The following is a 24,087-nucleotide window of genomic DNA, read 5'->3' as shown; positions in this document are numbered from 1 at the left end:
TGTATTAGATTTTTATCGCTATACACATACATTCTAAATTTGAATAATTGTAACATTGCCGAGATTAGACCTGCATAATTCATAAGCCATTAGTTCAGTTCAACTATTACAGTTTTGCCATAATTATTTTGATAACATTTAACAGGCATTTGCGTCGGTGTGTGTTTGTTGACCGCAGATCTGCACCAGTGTTACGACTCTGAATCCCGTAGTCATTGACGCGTTGCAGAACGTTTCGCTTGATCGTGTTACACAGGTAGCTGGGATATATTTCCAAGGAGTTAGTGTGTTAAATTCTATCAATTTTAAGGGATTTTAGACAAAATTTGCAATCATGCCGCTCGGAAGTTGTCATACGTGCATTAAATATTTAATGTTTGGATTTAACTTTTTATTTTGGGTATGTATAACGTTATATTTCTAATTACACTGGTAGCTGGGAAGTGGCGTATCATATTAAGTGCATGCCCATTAAAAATCTGTTTGTATTGTAATGTGTCAATTTGTGATATTTATTCATAGATCTATTTCAGGGTAGAACAAAACGAAAATTGGCATAGCCGATTTAATATCAAAACAAATATGACCTACATTCGCCATTTTCTTTGGAAAACCATGGCGGGAAATTGTTCATGAAGATATCGTTTGTATTGATCGGCAGAGTCATTGATTACTGGCTTTATAAATAGATTGGAATTCTGCATACACAATTTGTATGCGTTTAGGGCTCTAGATGGGATGTCCGGTGTAAATAATAACCCAGAACTATATTACACGTATAATCTATAAATTGATTGATAAATTGATGATAACATCAATCTTTACGCCTCTGTAAAAATACTTTACATGTTTGCGTTAAAAGTTAAAATGGGTGTAGACCTTACTCATCAACAAGCATTAAAAGTCTTTTGAACAAAATTTTATAAGCAGGATAAGAAAAAAATCATTGTTGTTCAATATTAACTGTTGAATTCAGGTTCATCTATACACTTTAACAAAAATGGCTGTATGACCATGAAATTTTCTCTGAGTTAAGACAAAACTGTGCAATTTAAAAAGTTTTAATGCCTGGCAGCACCTAGATAAATTAATGTTACATCCAATTTATGTTCTAAAAAGTTAAAAAAAAACTTTTGATGAACATTTTCTTTCCTTGCCACAGAAGATGGTGAAATAAACAAACACCTGAGTTTTCTTTGATACAGTCCACTCATTCAACTATTTAAATCACCTTTGTTGTGAGTAGATTTCTATTGTCCCTCTATTGTCCATATCAATTAATATGATACAATACAATCATTACCTGAGGGGGACCATCTCAAAGATTTCACATGACTTTGTTTATTTTTACACCACCTGTGGCAAGGAAAGAAAATGTTTAGCAAAATCCACAAAAGTTTTTTTCTTTTTAAAACACAAAATGAATACAACTTGTATATATCTAGGTGCTGCCAGGATTTAAAACTATTAGAATTACACAGTTTTGTCTGCATTCAGAGAAAATTTCATGGTGTAAACACAGGCATTTTTGTTGGTGTATAGATGAACCTTAAGACATCATCCTTCGTAATTGTATGCACGTATACAAAATGACGTTTATAATCAGCTATGTTGCTGTTTTATTTACTTATATGCTTATGGCTCTGGTCTGGCTGTGGTTTCAGATCTATAGAACTTAGTTCATTATATTCATATTTATACATGATTATCCAAATTATTGTATCAATTATTAAAATCATTGTAATAAATTGCTTTGCTCTTCAATTGGAAAAAAATCTTATCTTATCTTATACATCTTTATAATCCAAAAAATAAGAAAAGAGTGTTTTTTTTTAATTTCTGAACACAATTAATTATGCTTTGAAAAGTCGAAGGATTTGCTTTTTTTAATATATTGTTCTGATGACTAAAATAAGGTTCAATAAATCATTTAATGTTGCCCGTATGCACGTACCGAAGTATGCTCCCATACAAATAATTGTATTTATATATTTAATGTGTATACATTTTTAATAAGATTTCCTGGAGCATATTAGTAGGTTCTTTTGATGTTAATACATTCCTACATCACTGTGTCAGTGTCTTGTTTCAGGCGATAAGGGCGAGCTCCTTTTGTCAGAAATTATATCTAGGCAATTATGTCAAAGTTTTGTTAATCTGTTTATTTATCTATCTGTGCAAATTATTATGTTCGGCAAAGGGAAGGAGTGTTTTCCTTCCACACTATGCATATCCGTCTATTTATTAGACTTCTAGACTGATCCATACTCAAGAGGAGTCTCCGTTTTGGCTGTGCGGATGTATAAATACGGGGTAAAGTCCGGTTGGATGGGTATGATCATGGAAGTATTATATTGACTTTACTTCCATGGTATGATAAATCCGATGATATTGTAGAGAAAGTGCCATGCTTTCTGCACATTACCATTGTAACACAAAATGTAGGTAGCTTGGAACTTGCAATCCCTTTCCAACAAATCCTCCGAGTCTAATTTCCCCATCATGCACAAATAGTTTGTTGTCTTGAATACGAATGCATGTGATATTTGGTACTGGATGTTAAACAAGCAACAATTAAGAAGTAAACATTACAATAATGAATGTTCGGGGAAAATCTATTTTTAAAAAACGCCAACGACCTAACAACCAATCCAAAATTCCGATGATATTAATTTAAATTGTGATGTGTGCATTTCACCCTCTACGTATAAAACACTTAAATTAAGTACCCTCTTACGCTGTTAGATCCTTTTTTTTATGTATTATCCTACATTTAAGTACTTGCTTCCGAAATGAAAAATAATAGAGAATTCAGTGTAGATCGAATTAAAGTTTTTAAAATATCAAGAATGCAAAGGCGTGCATCAGAAATGTTGATGCAAGGTGACGACGGACCTTGACTGTTGATGCAAGGTGACGAAGGACCTTGACTCATCAGAAATGTTGATGCAAGGTGACGACGGAAATTGACTTGTTAGAAGATAAACTAGAAATAAAATGAAAAGATGTAAAATGGTAGATCAATTGAATACATGAGGAAATTTTGAAAACAGCATTGATGATATCTTATTGTTACATGACTAATTTCATAACCAATCACCATATGAGACTTGAATATGTTTTTCCCATCTGGTCGTATATGATCATGATGGACCACGTCCCTTCCTGTAAATTGTACAGTAAGACATATTTGTATATCAGACTATAGTGCAGAAATTATCCACTTGTTTGTTTAGCCCTTCCTAACGACCCATACTTAATCCCTGTACAGGGAAAACTTTCCATATACTCGCTGTGCACTATAAGAAAAACTTAATTTTACTTTAGATGTATGATAAACGGAATATACCATTTTTCGTAGAAATTTAGTTGTGACATAGAGTTTCAATATCTTGTCGTCCGATTTTCTTTATTTCAAATCTGAATACATCATTAGAATACAAACTACCTTCTTTTCGGGTAATGCAATATTTGTATATAAGTATGTCTTTCGCTTGTAACTATATAAATCATGGTGTCTTTACTTATGAAATGAACATAATTTTATGTCGTTACATTGCTGTCTCATCTTATTTTATCCATAGTTACATTTATGTTCATGTTGAAGGGTTAACTTTTATTACAAATGTATTATTTTCGCATGAGCATTTAAAACCTTTACAAAGCCAATATCTTGTATTGCTATATTGAGTTGTTCGCTAGCTACGTCCCTCCCCTCTGAGAGCTCTCAACTGAAAATTATGACTCAAACAAAATGCTGGCAAATACAATGAAGTATTGCTCATTATACATTTGTTCTATCAGCTTGGAACAATATCAAAGACGATGTACGTAACAATATCAAAAACGATGTACAACATTCATAAACGATTTATAATAGGAACAAGTTCCCGGATGCATTTGATGTCTCCATCTTCCTGATAAAAATTACCTTGTAATTGTTATAATAATGAATTAATTGATTTTAGTGTGTATGATAGTAACACCACTACAATAACGATTGAAATATTGAATTTTTTTAAAACATGTTGTGTAAATTTTTATATGAAGATTAACTGAACCGTATGATTTTATAACAATGTGTTGTCGGATTCATATAATGGGGAATTTAACTCAATATAAAAGGCATTAAAATAAAGCTAAATTTATAGGGTAGTTAAGTGCGGACTTATTTAGTAAGGGAGCCATACAACTTGCAAATTTAAATCGGCTTTTTATGATGCCTCAATCAGTAATAAAAAGGTAAAGGTTTATGATCTATTGTCCGTATTCGAAATTTAGGTCAGCCAGCGCGTAGTTTTCTTACAACTACTGTAACAGAAAAGTTGTTATTAAATAGTCTAAAATTTCTATAGATTAACATATTTGATCTGCTTCATTTAATGGTGATATCAGGACACTACTTTATATCCTTAATGTCTTTAAATCGACGTCTGTTTGAATGCTATCATAATCCAGTTAACCTGCTTGAATGCATGTCGCATACATGTCGCGCTTGTGAATCCTGTGAAATATTTGGGACTGAACAAAGCAAAATGGAAAAGCTGCCAACAAGTTGACAAATACTGGGATAATAAGCGAACAACTTAAAGAAAAACTTGATGCCGACGGACAGTAGTATTTTAAGATTAATCAATGGAGGAAGGAAAATTATCTGACTAAGTATCTAAAAAATATTACAAACGGAACATACTGTTACACAGTATAAATGTTTCCCAGGAAATGATTAACCTAAATAACTTTTATGATAAGGTTATCTTAAACAAACAATCATTTATCCTTAAGATGAGAAATATGATATGATTGATCGAGTCAGATTTATTATGATTATCTAGTTATTACATTATATAATAGATAATAAAGTTATCAGACATGAAAAGAGATAATACATAAATATGTGGATGTTTCTCCCATGCTTTAGGCTAAGAAATTTTGACAAAATAAATATCCCCCTTTTATATGAATTAATTGTAAATATTGTCCTGTTGAACGTGGTCAGTCTATATTTTGACAGAATGATAATTCTCTCTGTTTTATATTTTTACGATATGGGTGGTTGTTCATTGTTTTAAGTCATATGCGTAATCTGCTGTGTTTAGACTGTGTTGTTGTGTAGCTGTTTCTGTGTACTATATTATACCATATGTCCTTCAATCAAACTGTAATGAAAAACATTATCGTTATCGGGCTAAAATTGGACATCACTGAAAAAATGCGTGGTTTCATACATATTGTACAATACAATAATATCGTTTGACGCGTTTTGTGTTCAGCAATTTAATCAAAGTAATTATTTAAGTGGCCATATCCCGTATATGAAATATTTGGGGTCTTGGTTTCCCTCAAATACTATAGACAGTTAAGTCTGTCTTAAACATGATTCGTGTACCTTAATATGTTAATATGTGTTGATTTGAGTGGCGTAGCCACTGGAAAATAAATTGTAAGCAGGGGGTCGGAAGGGGGGGGGGGGGGGGGGCGACAGCCCCTCAGAAGCTGAAAGATTATCATGAGTAAGATTTTTATGGGAAAAATGTTTTACAGTGCTACACTGGTGCTATGCCACTGGACTTTGTGTTGCTTTCTGTACATCCAATTTCAAGTATTTCATAACAATAAAAATAACTTTCTTTGCGAAGTACACCAATACTCACCATGCTCACAAACGCACAAGTCCTCGTTATTAGATTCCAGTATGGATTTTGATGAGTAATGAAGTTGAAGATTCCTGCATAATCAGGACGAGGACAAAATTACAATTAACCATCTTCAGGTCGGTTTTATAAATTGTGTAGATTGGGACGAAGGGCTGGAAATTTACACAACCACTAGAAGAAAAGTGCATATTGCATATATACAATGATATAGGCCAATTCGGGCCAGATATTTTACTCCGCAACAGCTAGGAAACCTAGCACCCCCTTTCCTAAATAAAAAAAGTTGTTAAACATCTAATACAATTTTTCAAAATATGTTGTTGAATATATAAATGCATGATTTACAAACAATGTATTCAAAGGCAAAAGAGAGAAAAGAGAGGACGGGGGAAGCTTGTACAATGATTAAAGCGCCTTTTCCATGGCTTGCAACTTCTATCTCGGACATATTCTTGAAAGGAAGGTGCATCCGCTATTTAAGGTTCGGTACTACATGTAGAGCGATTTCTTCTCTTTTATCATCAAGCGTGACGGTGTTTATCGCAATTACTTTGAAGTGGTGAAGACCCTCAAATTTCACGCCTACGATCTTATCATATGTACACGTATCTTTGCATGAGTACTCGAATATTAAATACTGTCTTATTTGCATAACGCAATCATCAGTGTGAAGTGTTAGATATTTGTGTAGTTAAACACGAAAAAAATCTTGTTGAATATTGAGGATGAACTGACGTTAGGAGCATCCAGCGTAGCGACATATTTTCAATCAAAATGCATGCACTGTTTACAAGAAAAGTGTGCACAAGACGGTTACAGGAATGTGAATTGATATTATGTATCTTATTATTTAATTAAAAGCTGAATAATTTGACCAGTGAGAAAAGATAAGAATGAAAGTTCCGATTCATTCCCAGCTTTATAACAATATATACCTTTTAAGATGAGTTGAGCTGCTATCTTTAACGATTTTTTTGCACTCATTTGCAATTTATATTCGTAATGATATATGGATGAAATGTTTATCACGGGGTTCTTCATCGAACTGCATTCAATAAAAGAACAAAAAATGATACTACTGCTGTGAGAAATTAAGCAAGATGATCTTCTATTTGTTCAAGGACACGAATTTGCATGAAATATTTGCAACTGGGTTCTTTATTTAACTGCATTCCATCATTCATTAAAAGAAGATATTCTATATTTCACGGACAAGACGGCATTTATTTATTAATAAATTTTATGAACTGAACAGCATAGCATAATTGATAGTTTTTTTTTTACAACGTCCAAAGATAAATGCTAGTAGTTCCTCAATTGACAACATTTCTCATTCCAATTTCTTGTCGTGGTTCTATTTTAAACATTTCTTACTATAAAAAGCATTTGTGACTCAGTGTAGCATGAGTAGTGAGGCGATCAATGAAGCCCTGCGAAATTAATTATACATATAGATTGTAGAAGTTTTAACAACTTTATTGTATCGGATTTAGTTTGTTGCGAGAGTTTATTGGAATCATTGGTTTTATAATAACATTTTCATCATGTTTATACGAGCTCAGATATGTAAAATGGATATAAAATGATGGTTTAATTGAAAAGAAAGGATTTGGGTGCTAATTCAAGACACAATATGAATATTATAATCAGCATCAAACCCTTTAATCAATATACAAAAATAAGGAGACCTGGTATGATTGCCATGATTAAGACAGCTCTCTCGCAAGCAATAACCCATATCTGTAAAATATTAGAGAATACATCACAGACAAGGAAATTATTCTGCTGCATCCACACATCTTTGTTTCTTGTTAAACCATATATGACGTCTATTGCGTCTCATAGTCAGAAATATATGTATATATATAATATTTTTTTAAATATGAAGTTACATATTGCCCGAATACCCTTCTCTCATGTCTCTTTTAACCCGAATAATTCAGTGTTATATTCCGCTGATCTACGATTACTTCATTCGCAAGTACGAGAGATCGATTACGGGGAGGGACTGAATTATTTGGGTTACTTCCCTATATACACAACTTGGGACGCTCTTATATGCAACAAAATTAGATCACCAAAGTGTTTAGATATCAAAAGCTCAGGGGGTTGAGGAGTACATCACGTTCTATAGACAATGATAGATAGTTGATTTTCTTACCAGCTACAACATGTACAATGTGTGTCTTGATACATCAGGCTCTCTGTCAAAATAGGGACGTCTTGACCTCAGCCGAAAATAAAAACAACCCACAAACGATATATACAAAATTTAAATCGATAAAAAAACCTTGTGACCTGAAATCAAGCACAAATGTACACCTGTGTATCGAAACATTTTGAGATAGCGTTTTATTAACTTCGATAAATGTGTATAGTAAATTAAAACGCCTAACTAAAGTTAGAGGATACAGTTAACTAGGCCATACATTAAAGTGTTGAATGTGTTTTTACGATAGGTGGAAATATCTTCAAATGAATTGAATAAAATACTTTTTGACGTCATGCTTAACTTCACATACCCAGACCAAACAAAACACGATATGTGTTAATGGTTTCCTGCTTTGGTAAGATAGGATAGGTAGGTAGGTGTATAGATAGGTAGGTAGGTGGATAGATAGGTAGGTAGGTGGATAGATAGGTAGGTAGGTGGATAGATTGGTAGGTAGGTGGATAGATAGGTAGGTAGGTGGATAGATAGGTAGGTAGGTGTATAGATAGGTAGGTAGGTGGATAGATAGTGGGTAGGTAGGATATGTAATCCTCATTTATTAAATTGACTAATGAGGACCACAGGCAAGATTATCTCGATTCACTTTTTAAAAAAGTCAAAAAAAACTAGAGGTCATTCTATTTTTAAGGCCTAAAATAGTGTAGGTAGGAAACCATTTGCACAAGTTTCATTTTGGCCCTAATAATGAAGGAATGAGCAAATATTTAAGGTACTAATGTCCTCCTGCTCACATTATAACTGAACCTAAAACTCATTCTGTATGTTTTGGGTAATTAGGGAGCTTATCAAACATAAGTTTTTCCTCGTCAGTCAATAACGTTAAATTATCAATTTAAAAGATAAAAACACCGAAAGCTGTATTATGCGAAAAGTTTGGGAGCTGAAGGGTTTGTCTGGTCAACCAAATACTTACAAGATGGTGAAAACTATTGACTATTTACATTAGATGATACGACCAATCATATATCATGTAACCTATACGAAGAATACAAAAGACGGCAGATACCAAGGGGACATTTAAAACTTGCAAGTCTAAGAGAAACTTACACCAGGACCAAAAACAAAAACAAAGACGACGGAAAGACAAACAAGTCCACAAACCACTACATAGAAAACTAAAGACCGAGCTACACGAACCCTACCAAAATCTGGGGTGATCTCACAAACATTTTGTGGATAATAAATAATGGTTGACTGGTGTATGCTCAACTGAGTCTCTGGTAACTAAAATTGAGAAACCATATCGGACGATAAACTTTTGTGTGATTGTGGAAAGTCAAGCAAACATTTTTTCTGGACAGAGAAAGAATCTTTCGATATTTGTAGCACAAAACATGTCTTAGTGTATAACTATCTTCTTACACAACTGATAACAACTGTTTCGACATATCAGTCTGCCATATTTCTGTCTAATTATTTACCGTTACTATGACAACAGGATATCGCATGGTAAATTAATCAGAATGAAGTTAATATGATTTTTATTAATTTGCTGATGAAAAAGTCAATTGTAAACATTGATTGAGACGAAAGTTTATATTAAGAGTTAGTATGAACATAGATATATATAAATGAAGATACTAATCGCAGTTTTAATAAGTCTAAAATATTTCTATATCATGTTTACAGCTTATTTATATTTTATATTTTGACTTTTTAGCTTTCTTTTTGTCACAAGTGTTTTCGTTTTAAATGTCACTAAGTTATTTTGTTTGCATTGTTTTCGTTTGATTGTAGTGTCATTTATATACTTAGTGATCACACTTAATTGCGATGTTGACATGTGGCCTATGATCTCTTAACCATAAATGAAGTCATCAAGTCCATTTAATCTTCGCTTATTGTCCTCCTTATACGAAATATAGGTAGAAAACACGCATATTCATTTTTGACTTAGAATATTATCATAACGAAAATAAGTTATGAATGCGTTTCATATTTACCATTTAAATACTAAATGACATAAATGAAAAAACTTTCAAGGTTGAAATATGCATTGTAAATAATCATATATCATATAAGTGCTTAGTTATTGATTTCAAACTGATAATTGAAGTGAAAAAGTCACAAATGGAATGTACAAGAGGGCAAACATGTTCAAACCAGGGGGTCAATCTATCAAAATCCTCCCTCCTTGTGCAGAACAGTCATCTCTGAAAAAAATAGGACTTTATATCCACGATGAAAGTATTTTCCACAAATTATATAGAAAGTTGTATTGGTACATCAAGCAGAGACTTATATTGTATATATATTTCTCGTGTACACAAGATTGATAGCCATTCTTTGTCGTCCCTTTTAAAGAGGAGTTAGAAAATAAAGATTTAAAAAAAAATTGTTTTAGTCATAACTGTAGCATGCTTATGGTTTACTTTTATAAATTTTGACTTGGATGGAGAGTTGTCTCATTGGCACTCATACCACATCTTCTTATATCTATTAATAACAAAAGTAAATAAGGGACGATACAATCACTGGATTACTGATTTTGTACTCAGTCTTAACTGAACATATCAAGGAGGGTGTGGATGGGGGTTTAAAGAATAGAGAAAAATGAACCACAAAAAATAAAGAATAGAGAAAAATGAACCACCAAAAATAAAGAATAGAGAATAATGGGCAAAAAATATAAAGAATAGAGAAAAGTGGCCTAAACAATTAAAGAATACAGAAACGAAGGAACCCCATCCAGACCCTCATTAAGCGTATTATTTATTCTTCATCAGATTCAACGTTTTCCCAAAAAAAGGATATATCTGAGATAACTGTATATGGGGACGACCATTGTATATTAGTCTAAAATCAACACGAACCCAACAGAAAACAGAGTGAACTAAGACACAGCGGAAGAGCTATCATTTCCTGCTCCACACACGGCACCCTCTGTTCATGCCATGTGTTAACAATATAATAAGTCGTGGCAGGTATTCAACCCACTAACTGAAACAGGAAATTGTTGATAGAGACATGGGACAAACCTTTGATACCAATTTTACAAAACATGCTCACAGAGAGTATGCATTGCTACACAAAACATACAGAGAGTATGCATTGATACATAAAACATACAGAGAGCTAGTATGCATTGCTACACAAACCATGCTCACCGTGAGAGAGTATGCATTGCTACACAAATCACATAGATCTATGAGTAAAGGCTTCAGCTGACAATTGTCCAGTTCCCAGTCCGAGTATCTATGCTTTAATAATCCATATGAAATACACTAAGACCGGACGAAAGGGCTTTATACGCGCATAACCTTTTGGTTATCATGACGTTCACGAATGAAATAAGACTCAATAAACAAAATTGAAATTATTTACCATTATCATGATTGTATGACAAAAGACTAACCTTTTACCTTTATGTTCCAACTTTTTACCATTGTGTTCTAACCTTTTATATTTATACTGTTTATTATTTAATTTACAGTTACTAGGATGTGCTATGCTAGGAGTAGGAATATGGATCTTAGTTGACGACGAGTTTGACAAGTACACCGACGGAGTAGATGAGTTTTCCCTCCTTTATACAGCAGCTTATGTTGTTATAGTAGTTGGTATTATAATAATGGTGATAGGCTTTTTAGGATGCTGTGGAGCTATCAGGGAAAATCAGATTATGTTAGTATTGGTAAGTATTTGTAAAACTGGGAAACACTAATAGTTCACATTACTTCGCAAAATTCAAAACACCACTGCCAAATTGAAAACATTTAAACTTGAAAACAATAGATAAAATAAGTCGACCAAAAATTCGAAAAAGATTTAGCAAACAGATTTCCGGTCGAGGTTCGAACCTAAGACCTCCTGTTCTCAAGACACGAGGACCACCAGACAAGCCTTGGATCCTTATTTGACAAATATAATATTTCTCAACCCTTTCATTGTTAAATTTATAGATGTATAGCATCGGTATTAAATGCATTTATTTATTTTTGAATCGTGACCTTTTCTATTATACAATGATTTTTTCTATTGTCCCGGAAGATCTCCGACATATTAACTTAAACACAAGAACGATGCAAGTAATTAATGATTTTAGGATGCCCTCTGGTAATAATCAGATCTCACAGTGCACGATACATATAGATCTTAAGATTGGAAAAGAACAAATATAGGTAATGATAAGTTATTTTTACATTGTATATGAATTTTATTTTCTGATTTTCAGTTTTTCGCCTGTCTATTTATCATATTCTGTGCTCTACTGGGAATAGGAATTTATATGATTGTTGCCAAGGATGGGGTAAGTTTCATAAGTTGACTTGTCCAAGTTAATATACCACACCAATAATAAATTCATAATTAAAATTTATGAAATATAACGTGTAAGATTTGTAGATTTACTATATAACAGAGAGGCGAATGATACTAAAGGGATATTCAACCTCATCAGTCGAAAACAAACTGACAATGCCATTTCAAAAAATGAAAGACGACCAAAAAGAAAAATATTCAAATTGTTACTGAAATTAAAGAAACCCATTGAATATTATGAAAGTGTTTTACTTAATAGCACTGAATGTGGGATATGTATCATGTACTGTCCAATATGTTTAAATAAAAGGTAAAATTGAAAATATGTTGCTGTAATAAATAATAAAGATATGAATAACTTTCCACAAAGGTAAGATTGTATGTCAGGGCGTCCATTCGAAAAATGACATTATACACCGGGTTTTGAAATACCATTTCAAATTATTTGATTATATATGTGAATGTGGCTCGTGTTACCACAGCATTGATACTGTTATTTTATTTTCAAACGTGCTGAAATGATTTAACATAGAGAAGAACATTTGTTTTTATCCACAGTTCCGAAATGTTGTCTCAGAAGTTCTGAAGAAGAAGGTGAAAGACACGTGTGATGGCAATGAAGACGCTACGAACTTCATGCAAGTGATCCAGGAAAACGTAAGTCATGACCTAACATGCTATTCAAATTGTTGAAATAATGCTTGCATGGATTAAAGCATTGCTTACAAAGTATACATCACATTATCATTAAAATCAAGTCACATGGTTTTAAAACATCCAATTATTTACCATTCTAATATGCTGCCACGTTTGAACTTTCTTTACAAACTGATAAGTTATAACAGTATAGCACAGTCTGTAACGATAAATGATCTGACATTTTGTAAAAAAAAACATTTGTACTAATTTGTACACAACTTGAATCATTTATGAAAATATAAAAATGGTGGCTTATTTTAAACATTGCTCATTTTAATTTTTTTTGTTTTAAATTGTAGTTCAAATGTTGTGGAGCTGACGGGTTGACAGACTATGCACCTACATCATGTGCTCATCCTATGATCTGTGAAGCCATTTTTGATACCAAAGTAAGCTTTTAGAATTAGTCAGAAGTATTTTAATTCACTTTGGTTCTTTTACAAGAGCATGCTTTTACTGATATAATATAAAAAATTCTTTCAAGTTCCATTCCAGAACTCCTTAAATTCTTCATTTAAGGCAACCATTTACTGCTATTTTTGATTGTGTTGAATTTAAATACTTTGTTAACATAATATAACAAATCATTTTCAGCTTCATGTTTGGTAATTGTTTTGCACTTTCCAGTAATACTACTTAAATTTTACAGGGTTGTACTACCATATTTTCTGAATGGATAAAAAAGAATTTTGTTGTAGTAGCAGGTGTACTGTTCGGAATAGCACTTATATTGGTGAGTATTTATATCATATATTACTACACCCGATGGATGTTGCCAAAACATCAATGTAATTTGGACATTCTCTTTTTTTTTTTTTTAGCAAAACAAGAATTCATTATTCAGGTTTGTTCAGTTAGACTTTAAAAACCATTTCTTAGTTCATAAGATGTCTGTCTTTGTTAAAGGACATATCTCTTACAATTCAATGGTAGGTTTGTGTAAATAAATAATCTCAATCTCTGAGTTGCATACTATAAGTCGGTTTCATATGAATGCTTTGTTATTACACACGCATTACTGGTTAAAAAATGTATCACCCTACACCAAATCTTCCCTCTAAATCCCATAAAAATTTGTTGAACATCTTTATGTATATAGCTGTTTATTTATCAGAAGAAAAAAACTCATCAAAGATACCAGGCTTAGGCCAAATAAAAAAAATATGTGTGTTTACGGTCACCTGACCGACCCTCATTTTATTGCCGCGACCCTAACTTTTTATCGGCATCTTTCTGAAATTCCGGAAAATCCCGCCTTTTCCGTCACGTATACCGGTATTTACCGTTTTAAACAACAATGACGGCCTCCAGTGCCAGAAAACTAGCTGATAGACAAGCATGTACACCATTATATTGTCTTCTGTTTCTCTGTATGTAGTATGTAGATAATTGTTTCGAGAAACAACAATTGAACTCGCCGCCACCTAATAAAAAAAGAATTAAAAAATAAAAAAAAAAAAAATCCGACCTACCGACAAATTTTTTTTTTTCAGCATGTGACAGTAAACTCACATATTTTATTTTTTTTGCCTTATAATTATATACGCCAAATTCGCGTTTCGTCTACAAAAGACTCATCAGTGACGCTTGAATCCAAAAGGTTAAAAGGCCAAATAAAGTTCAAAGTCGAAGAGCATTCAGGGCCAAAAATTCAGAAAGGTTTTGCTAAATACAGCTAAGGTAATCTATTCTTGGGGTAAAATAAATCCTTAGTATTTTGAACTATTCAAAGAATACAGAAGTGCTGACTACTGGACTCAGGTGAAATTTATACAATTATCAGATCTGTAAAGTGTTTTGTTTTTTAAATTGTCCAACATTATTGAATTTTTTATTCATATAATTATATACTACTTTTTATAGAATACCAAATATGGACAATTATTATACCTCAGTATGTTTTTTCTATATAAAAAATAATGAAATAGTTGTGCTATTTCATTCCACAGACTATTTGCCAGTCAATAGTTTCAAAGACTATTACCCCGGTTAATAGTTTCATAATCATCTTTCCCGTACTTTTTCATGCTTATTTTTCATTTGACAATAATGATGTCATTGACTATTTTGCTTGGCAACGTCAAACTCTAATATTGTAAACGGTATAATCTGTTTGTGTTGATTGTAATTTCACTTACAAGAAGCAATTATAAAAGAGAGAAAATCTTCGTGCGCATTTTTTAGAGATCTAAAATATAGTATCTTATTCATAATATGGGTTCGGTCGTCGTATTTTAAAAGCGAATTTGCGTTTGGTGTACTTTAGCTTAAATTTATCATATGCACGGAAAATTTAACACAAGTATTTCTAGTCTTGATTGGAATTAATGAAATATTTACAAATACAAGAAGAACTATAAAAAAAACGTATAGTTCATCTTGTGCATGTCAAGTTATGTGACATTTTTTTCTTTTCTTTCAGATGATATATGTAGACTTTTAGAAAATTAGTTAATTTGGTATATAAAAACACTTAATGACTGTGTTGTTCAGTATAATAAAACACCTAATGACTGGTTGTGCGGGTAATAGCAAGTTTGTAGTCCCTTCGCATACCAACTATTGCTCTCGGCTTTGCCTCGAGCAATAGTTGGTATCTCAGGGACAACAAACTTGCTATTACCCTCACACCCAGTCAATAGGTGTATAATATTAATTGATTGACCTACCAATACATTAATTCATGAATGTATGGAATGAGTGAATTATTACGGTTTTACGGTGATGTGTTAAATGTTTTTGTATATTTAAAAACATTTATTAGTTATTATTTTTAATACACCATGATTACATTGACTAGAACTTTATTATCTCTTTCTATGGGATCTCAATTCATTTGTCTATTAAACGTCATCACCTATTGTTGTGTGATATCCAAGGAGTGTAATTACAGGATTTTTGACAACAAAATGCACTATCAATAGCCAGATAATGACTCTGACAACCAAAATCACTATCAATAGCCAGATTATGACTCTGACAACCAAAATCACTATCAATAGCCAGATAATGACTCTGACAACCAAAGTCACTATCAATAGCCAGATAATGACTCTGACAACCAAAATCACTATCAATAGCCAGATAATGACTCTGACAACCAAAATCACTATCAATAGCCAGATAATGACTCTGACAACCAAAATCACTATCAATAGCCAGATAATGACTCTGACAACCAAAGTCACTATCAATAGCCAGATAATGACTCTGACAACCAAAATCACTATCAATAGCCAGATAATGACTTTGACAACCAAAATCACTATCAATAGCCAGATAATGACTCTGACAACCAAAATCACTATCAATAGCCAGATAATGACTCTGACAACCAAAATCACTATCAATAGCCAGACTGACAACCAAAATCACTATCAATAGCCAGATAATGACTCTGACAACCACAGTCACTATCAATAGCCAGATAATGACTCTGACAACCAAAATCACTATCAATAGACAGATAATGACTCTGACAACCAAAATCACTATCAATAGCCAGATGATGACTCCAACAACCAAAATCACTATCAATAGCCAGATGATGACTCCAACAACCAAAGTCACTATCAATAGCCAGATAATGACTCTAACAACCAAAATCACTATCAATAGCCAGATGATGACTCCAACAACCAAAGTCACTATCAATAGCCAGATAATGACTCTAACAACCAAAGTCACTATCAATAGCCAGATGATGACTCCAACATCCACAGTCACTATTCATAGTCAGATAATGACTCTAACAACCAAAGTCACTAACAATAACCAGATTATGACTGACAACCCAAGTCACTATCAATAGCCAGATAATGACTCTGACAACCCAAGTCACTATCAATAGCCAGATAAAGACTCTGACAACCAAATTCTTTATCAATATAAACCAGATAATGACTCTGACAACCAAAGTCGCTATCAATTGCAAGATATTGACTCTGACAACCAAAGTCACTATCAATAGCCAGATAATGACTCGGACAACCAAAATCATTATCCAGAAACAGATAATGACTTTGACAACAAAATGCACTATCGATAGCCAGATAATGACTCTTACAACCAAAGTCACTAACAATAGCCAGATAATGACTCTGACAACCAAAGTCACTATCAATAGCCAGAAAATGACTCTGACAACCAAAGTCACTATCAATAGCCAGATAATGAGTCCTAACAATCAAAGCCACTTTCAATAGCAAGGTAATGACTCTGAAAACCACAGTCACTTTCAATAGCCAGATAATGACTCTTGGCAATCAAAGTCACTTTCAAATGTCAGATAATGACTCTGACAACCACAGTCACTATCAATAGTCAGATAATGACTGACAACCAAAGTCACTATCAAAAGACAGAGAGCACTTTAATAGCATTTTAACAGATAGCACTATGTGTGATTGATATCAATGTCACAATCTGACTTAGTTCAGGTTAGTTTTGAAGCAAAAGAGCAGAGCAGTTGAACAACATTAAAACAAACTACACAAACTCATATGACCGCTGAACTCCTTCTAAACTTCTTATCTACCAGACAAGTATTTCCACAATTTGATATTTAGATTTGCATTTTTTGTCTATTTACAGATTTTAGGAATGGTGTTTGCCATGATTCTGTGTTGTGCTGTCAGGGATATCCACGCATAAAGGTTGGTATATTTTTTTAGGTAGTTTCATTTTTTTAGAAAAGAAATCCATTGCACCTCACTATACCATTCTGTATTGTGTGCCATACAGTTTTAAAATACTTTGTCGTTATAACACTATTTGTAATGTTTATTTAAAGCCTTGTATAAAGTGATGAGAATTTTTTCTCGTAGTCCAATATTGCATATCCTTTTAGCTTAGTCATCAAATATCAATGGAATTAATCATGAACATTAAACAATTCTTTTTGTATCATAAAATTTCGCTTCTTTTCTTGTGAACATGGCATTACATTCCCAATTTTTGGAAATTCCTTCTTGTGTTAAATGAGTACTTCCCGGGTTTGCATAGGTCTGATATTTGTTTGTTACACTTAGTAACTAACAATCAATTTTGTTCTTTTTTCCCGTTTCTTGGAGATGTAAATTCATATTTTTTATGCTCAGAATTTATATAGCTAAGGGAACAATCATAATTTGGTATAAGTTTACTTTTTTAATTAGTTCGGTAAATAATTAAAATCAAATATTTAAAATGTATTTTACTTATTTAATGCAAGGTGTGAAATTTAGTTGTAACCTTTGAGAGAAATTAATCCAACTTTTCAGAATTTTTGCTGAGTTGCAGTAAGTTCAAATTGGCTAATGGTATAGTTTATGATGGGAGTTAAGTAAGTTGAGTGAAATGCCATGCAAAAAAAACTCCTACTACAATTTTCAATCTTGGAGCCTTCACATTTTCTTGAATGTTTTACATGTTGCGAAACTATGCAACTTTCTTTGATGTGACTGTTGATATCCGTAGATTTTCTAATTAGTATACATTAGAAGGTCTCACATTCCCTTATTGAAATTTAAATATATATCTGATTCATATCAAATATTTGTATCAATACAATGTATATTAGCTTTCCTGGTTACAAACCATAATGGTAAGGAAGGTATGATGTATTCATAAAACAAAATCCTTCTCCATACACACACACCCACAGATAAAAAATGTATATGAATGGATATGGATATTGTATATTAACACCAGAAGATCATACAATAGTTTAGAAAAAAAGTTAATGGCCGCATGTAATGTCTATAGGATTGACATTTGGTGAAGAATTGTGAAAATAATATATTATGAATCATCTCTTCTTTCGTTTCAGTTAAAAGAACTGCCAACCAGAAAGGAAAAGCAAAGACAAAAATATTCAGAAAAAAGTTTAGCTGTAATACTGTTGCCTTTTTAAATATAAATGTTTTAAGTAGATTATATGTATACATACCTTTTATAAAATCAGGTAATAAATGTATGTTTTTTGTTGTTGATAAAATGGCAAGACTTTTTTTTTATTTCATTCCTTCTTGTATGAAATTTAAAAGAATTTCATTTTTCCATTATATCTGTTTTAAATTCACAGAGAACTAAATTGGCCATAAGCTTACATAAAATACAGATATATGACCTGTTTCAAACTGATGTAATATCAATATTCGAAAATATTTTCAATACCTCAAATACAAGTACCATAGATGTACAACATCAAATGTTTAGCTTAGTCTCAGTTATCGTTTGATTCAGATATGTTTCTGTTTTAAAAATGACAACAGTTATAAAATAAACTGTGTTTTGTACTGACTGAAAATTTAAAAATTTTAAGAGTATTTTTGCAGTAACAAATCTAAGTAGACATTACTTTAGTAATAAAAATAATATTGATAGTAACGAGTGGTTTACATAATTAGTAAGAAGGTAATATTCTCTGACACCCTCTGAGTTTAGCTATTTGTTAATCTTATTGGTTGATGTTTACAATATGAAAAGTTCTTGCCATTTTACAGTCTATCAAAAGTTTACTGTATATGAAAATACGAATAAGTGAAATATCAAAGGGCAGTTTCATGTTGTTGAGTATTTTTTGTTGAATGAGATTTTTTATCGTATATTTGTAAACAACTGTAAAGATTTGTATGAATATGTGTAAGTGCTTTGTTTTTTTTATAACTATACATGTAGCAGGTTTTTTTTTTCACTTTGTACAATGATTTTTTGTACATTTTGTATATATTTTTAGCACTAGTTGCTGTACATAAGTAAAACCAAGGTTCAAACTACTTTTGGATAAATATACCTGGATCTTAACTAACCATTTCAGAATCTACAGAGTCCGTGGGTAATTATTTTTCACACGCTAAAATATCATTACACCGTTTGATGAATATTGATTAGTAAAGATGTTGTTAAGGTGGTACCCAACACCTTGACTAATATTAATTTGGCTCGTTTAATTTTCATAAAATTTTGACAAAATGTTTACTTTGACCCTTTGACAAAAATATAAAAATTTCAAAAAATTTGAACCAACCACTTTATCGGAAAAATTTCATTGGTTATATAGCAGTTTGACAAACACTAATTTTGATCATTGAGAAGCTTAATATTTCCTTAACAATACAACGTGATTGAAACGTTTAGCTGATTTTTACAGAGTTATCTCCCTGTAGTGTTAGGTACCACCTTAAAACATGTTTTGGTGTTAATTTTCGAAAATATTAACACGAATACTTTTAATTCGAAACCGGGAATTGGGCTTTCTCCTCATATTTACAATATTTGTCTTTTCTGAAATATTCTCTTCAATCATGACAGCTGCTACTTTTAAAAGGAAAATGCAGTTTTTTTCAAATAATTTGTTTTCATTTAGATTTGGATAAAAATTAACCTTTACTGAATGAAAACCAACAAAATAGTGGGACAAAACACACTTTATTTTTTTATATAAAGGTTGTGTAGAGTTATGTTCATTGTATATTGATTTGTTCTGTACATAAATAACTGTTATAATTCATACCTCTTGAAGTATGGCAGCATTTTATCTTATGACTAAACAAATTTTATTGTTGTTTTCAAACTTTCATGCATATAAGCAAGATTATGAAAATTCAAAAAAGAATGAGTAAAAGTTATCACATTTGACTTAAGAGTGAAGCCAATCCAACTTCTACCAAAAACTCAAAATAGATTACCATGATTCTTAAAAAAGAAGTGTGTATGACCCCTTTTGTATTAAGGAATCAATAGGTTTTTTTTAAGAAAAACAAGTTTATAGGTGGTGATAATATGTATTTTTCAGATGTGTCCAAATAATTCAATGCTAGTTAAATCATATTTGATTTACACTCTCTTTACGTTTTATACAGCATTTACATTTGCAAATAATATGAAGTTTGAATTCAATATCGAACATTTTTATGGATATAGATTTATATCTTTAAATGGTATAGATGCAGTTAGAACTACAATTATTTGTAGACTTCTGAAAAGATGCAAATTATCTTGTAAAGTTGTTTTCTAATTTCATAACAAGTTCATTGAATGAGATCTCTAACTATATTATATGGAATTCATGCTATATATATATATTTATCCTTTTTCACTGCATTTTTCAATTTGATGTTTAATTCTGGAGTTTTATATTCAAGTTTTCAAATTTACACAAAGTATGCTACTAGTTATTATTTAAAGCTGATTTTACATATATTTTATGATATATCTGCATAATGTCCCAGGTTGGAGATAGGGTTGTTACAAGAGAACACTTTTATTTCCAGTTAATATACATCAACATTATTCTGGAATATTTTGATTTTTTTTCCAAGTCTGTTTAAAATTCCCAAGAATATAGGAAAATAATGTAGACGAATATGTAGATCTTAAGCAGATATATTTTTGTAATGAGCTATAAATCCCATTCAATCTTAGTCATTGTCATGATGATAATTTACTATTCTAAATGTATCTCTTTCTTTTAAAGACTAATTTTTCATAAAAAGATATAACCAGAAGACAATAACTCAATATAAAAGGTTTTGCCAGATTACAGAGTAATTTTTTATCTGAATCCTCTGTTTTGATCAATTCCATATTAAATATTCAGCTTTAAGATATGCTGGTAAAAAAATATTATTTTTTTCTTAGAATTTTGACTAAAAGCATTCTATTGAAGAATAACTCAGACATGCATTTTGAAGTTATTTATTTTGGCGTTTATGTTATTCAAATTCCAAAAAATCACCTATCAATTAGGCGTTTTTTAAATTTGAAATTTACAAAAAAAGAAATCTGTTAAATTTTTCCGTCAAATGATTGTAATTTAGTGTCAGAAGAAGTGCATAACATATCCTGGAAAAAATAAGAAATTATGTTGACCATTTTTACCACCTTGTAGAGTCTTGATTATGCCACAACAAATGGGCATGCATGACAGATTTTACGATACAAACAGAAAAACAAAATGTCTTTGGGTTAATTTATCAAACATATTTAATTTACCTCTCATGATGTTCATGTTGTAAAGGTTAGTTTTATTTTTTGTTACGTGCTTTTTTTTATTGCTAAAAATCATAAATTATTGCTTACTTGAATTTAAACTGAAAAAAGACATAAAATTGAGAATGGAAATGGGGAATGTGTCAAAGAGACAACAACCCGACCAAACAGCAGAAAACAGCCAACGGCCACCAATGGGTCTTCAACACAGCGAGAAAATCCCGCACCCGGAGGCGGGCTTCAGCTGGTCCCTAAACAAAATGTACTTATTTACAATGAGTTTGGTATTTGAACAGTCTAATAAATAATGTACTTAAAGATTGATAAATCGAAAATTAAAAGCATTTGCAACTAATTAATTAATTTATTATACAGAACAAGGTAAGACCTACCAATATCAAAATTTTATAAATATGATTTATTAAAAGAAGAATTCTGCAAGGTGTTTATTCCTAGCATTTCCTGCTTTCGTCTGTAACATTTTTGAATATATGTTCTATTTTTTTTATTTTATTTTTTTTAAATTTTGTGTATGTAAGTTCATTATATTTTTACATCTTTTTTACCTTGTACATTTCAATTCCTATCTTTTGTAAGTATAATGTATATTTTTCAAACAGCAGAAGAATCCATTCATTATTTATTGTATTTTGTCATCTGCATATTTTGTGTACAGTCATTTTTTACTGTAGCTTTCATCATCCCAACCTGGGAAAGCTTTTTGAATGCAATAAAGGATGTTGTAATATGCAATTGTTGTTTTTTTTTGTAGTCTTCTCTTGGACTTGAATAAAGAATTTAGGTAAATTCCTTGTCTTAGTTGATGTATCTGAGTCGAATGATAGTAACACTTATCACTTTCGTGCGTCCGAAGCGCATTTTCTGCATTTATCGCAATCAGGAATGTTCAAATCTATACAATTTAATGCAAAAGATGTGTAGCTACGTAGAAATATTTGGATGTAGATGACCAATAAGGACATAAAATATAGACAAATTCAACCTTGTTCAACATTGCCAGAACAAAGGTGCAGTAGACATTGTGATTGTCTTAAACAGAGACTTCGATGGCACAATGACAGTTGTTGACAGACGGACCGTCGGACGGAATAACAGATTAAATAACAGTGTGATTGCAGTACAAGTCATATACCCAACCAGTGGGAGTATAATAACAAATATGTGAACAAGATCCTCCAGCAAAGTGTTTTGAAATTATTTTGTTATTCAATGTCCTCAGCATGTGCTAGTTATGAAAAATACTTTCCATTAACAGTATTTCAGAATGACATATCAGAAATACAGAACGATTTTATTAAGAAATTTGATTATATTATAAGCCTTCAATAATAAGAATAGTTTCTGTCTTTCTTTTGAAAGGTCACAATAAAGCAGAACAAACAATCTAATGTCAGGCTAATTAGATTATTTGATTTGAAGAATATAATTGCACACAGTCCTTTATTCAGAGTTCCATAAAACAAAATACTATAAAATCAACAAAAATAATGATACAGCAGAAAGCAAAAACAAAAGAACGTTAAGTATCATAAAGCTGAATACATCACAAATTTGAAATATATTTTGTGTTTTTCCCCACATTTTCATTTCCTGGGTGTCGTTAATGACGGAAAAATCGAAAAGGTTTACTCTTGGCATTTCTAGCCAAATCATCTTCATGAATAAATTGCTGTATGAAGTAGCTGAAATGTCAAAACATATATAATTTAACAAAACAGTATAAACCGTAACTGATTTGAGCATTTTGTTTTTGGAATGTATGTGTGAGTCGCTATACTCGTCTTCAAGTCTAAAGTTCGGTTGCATTAATAAATCAGTCAATAATTTTGTTGGTTTTTTTTCAAGCCAATAACCATATCAACAAATGATTCAAGAGAATGTACCAAACAAAAGAAGTTGAAGATTTTGAAAAGTTCTTCTTAAACAATATTTTACGTGACGCTGGGTATAAACATTAAACGTTTAGGAATTTAATGTGATGCAACGAATGGCCATTTCTTAATATATTTTATGTTCCTGGTGCATGAAATTAAATATTTCTAATCCGAAAATAAAACAGCTTTATTATTCAAAATGTTACAACATCTTAAAGTATATCGGCAGTATTCAGTGAGGTATTGTATCATACTCTATACTTAATAAGGACATTAGAGATATCAGGATTAAAACTGTGTACGCCAGACGCGTGTTTCGTCTACAAAAGACTCATGAGTAATGCTAGAATCAAAAGAGTTAAAAAGCCAA

At 31.6% G+C, this 24,087-nt stretch overlaps 2 protein-coding genes across 2 annotated transcripts in view; one reads left to right on the top strand and one right to left on the bottom strand.

Moving 5' to 3' along the window:
• LOC127706103 (CD9 antigen-like) lies at positions 1–22,570 on the top strand. Its single transcript, XM_052210569.1, has 8 exons — positions 1–400; positions 11,324–11,524; positions 12,065–12,139; positions 12,709–12,807; positions 13,149–13,238; positions 13,499–13,582; positions 17,443–17,504; positions 18,659–22,570. The coding sequence occupies exons 1-7, from the start codon at positions 335–337 to the stop codon at positions 17,500–17,502; spliced, it is 675 nt and encodes a 224-aa protein (XP_052066529.1). The 5' UTR covers positions 1–334; the 3' UTR covers positions 17,503–17,504; positions 18,659–22,570.
• The window catches only part of LOC127706087 (calpain-9-like), a 21,390-nt gene continuing 19,555 nt past the window's right edge, over positions 22,253–24,087 (bottom strand). The window contains exon 22 of the mRNA XM_052210539.1: positions 22,253–23,525. Within this exon, the coding sequence (XP_052066499.1) occupies positions 23,499–23,525 (27 nt within the window). The 3' untranslated portion in view covers positions 22,253–23,498. The remainder of the gene's footprint in view (positions 23,526–24,087) is intronic.

Source organism: Mytilus californianus, unplaced genomic scaffold, assembly GCF_021869535.1.
Source record: "Mytilus californianus isolate M0D057914Y unplaced genomic scaffold, xbMytCali1.0.p SCAF_6, whole genome shotgun sequence".
In the NCBI taxonomy this organism is placed as follows: Eukaryota; Metazoa; Mollusca; class Bivalvia; order Mytilida; family Mytilidae; genus Mytilus; species Mytilus californianus.
This window is presented reverse-complemented; position numbering and strand designations above follow the sequence as displayed.

Bases quoted from the DNA above. Each gene is read 5' to 3' on its own strand.
- LOC127706103 (XM_052210569.1), top strand. From the start codon at position 335: ATGCCGCTCGGAAGTTGTCATACGTGCATTAAATATTTAATGTTTGGA. The intron at 11,525-12,064 runs GTAAGTATTTGT...TCTGATTTTCAG, and splicing joins ATCAGATTATGTTAGTATTG to TTTTTCGCCTGTCTATTTAT. The intron at 12,140-12,708 runs GTAAGTTTCATA...TTTTATCCACAG, and splicing joins TGATTGTTGCCAAGGATGGG to TTCCGAAATGTTGTCTCAGA.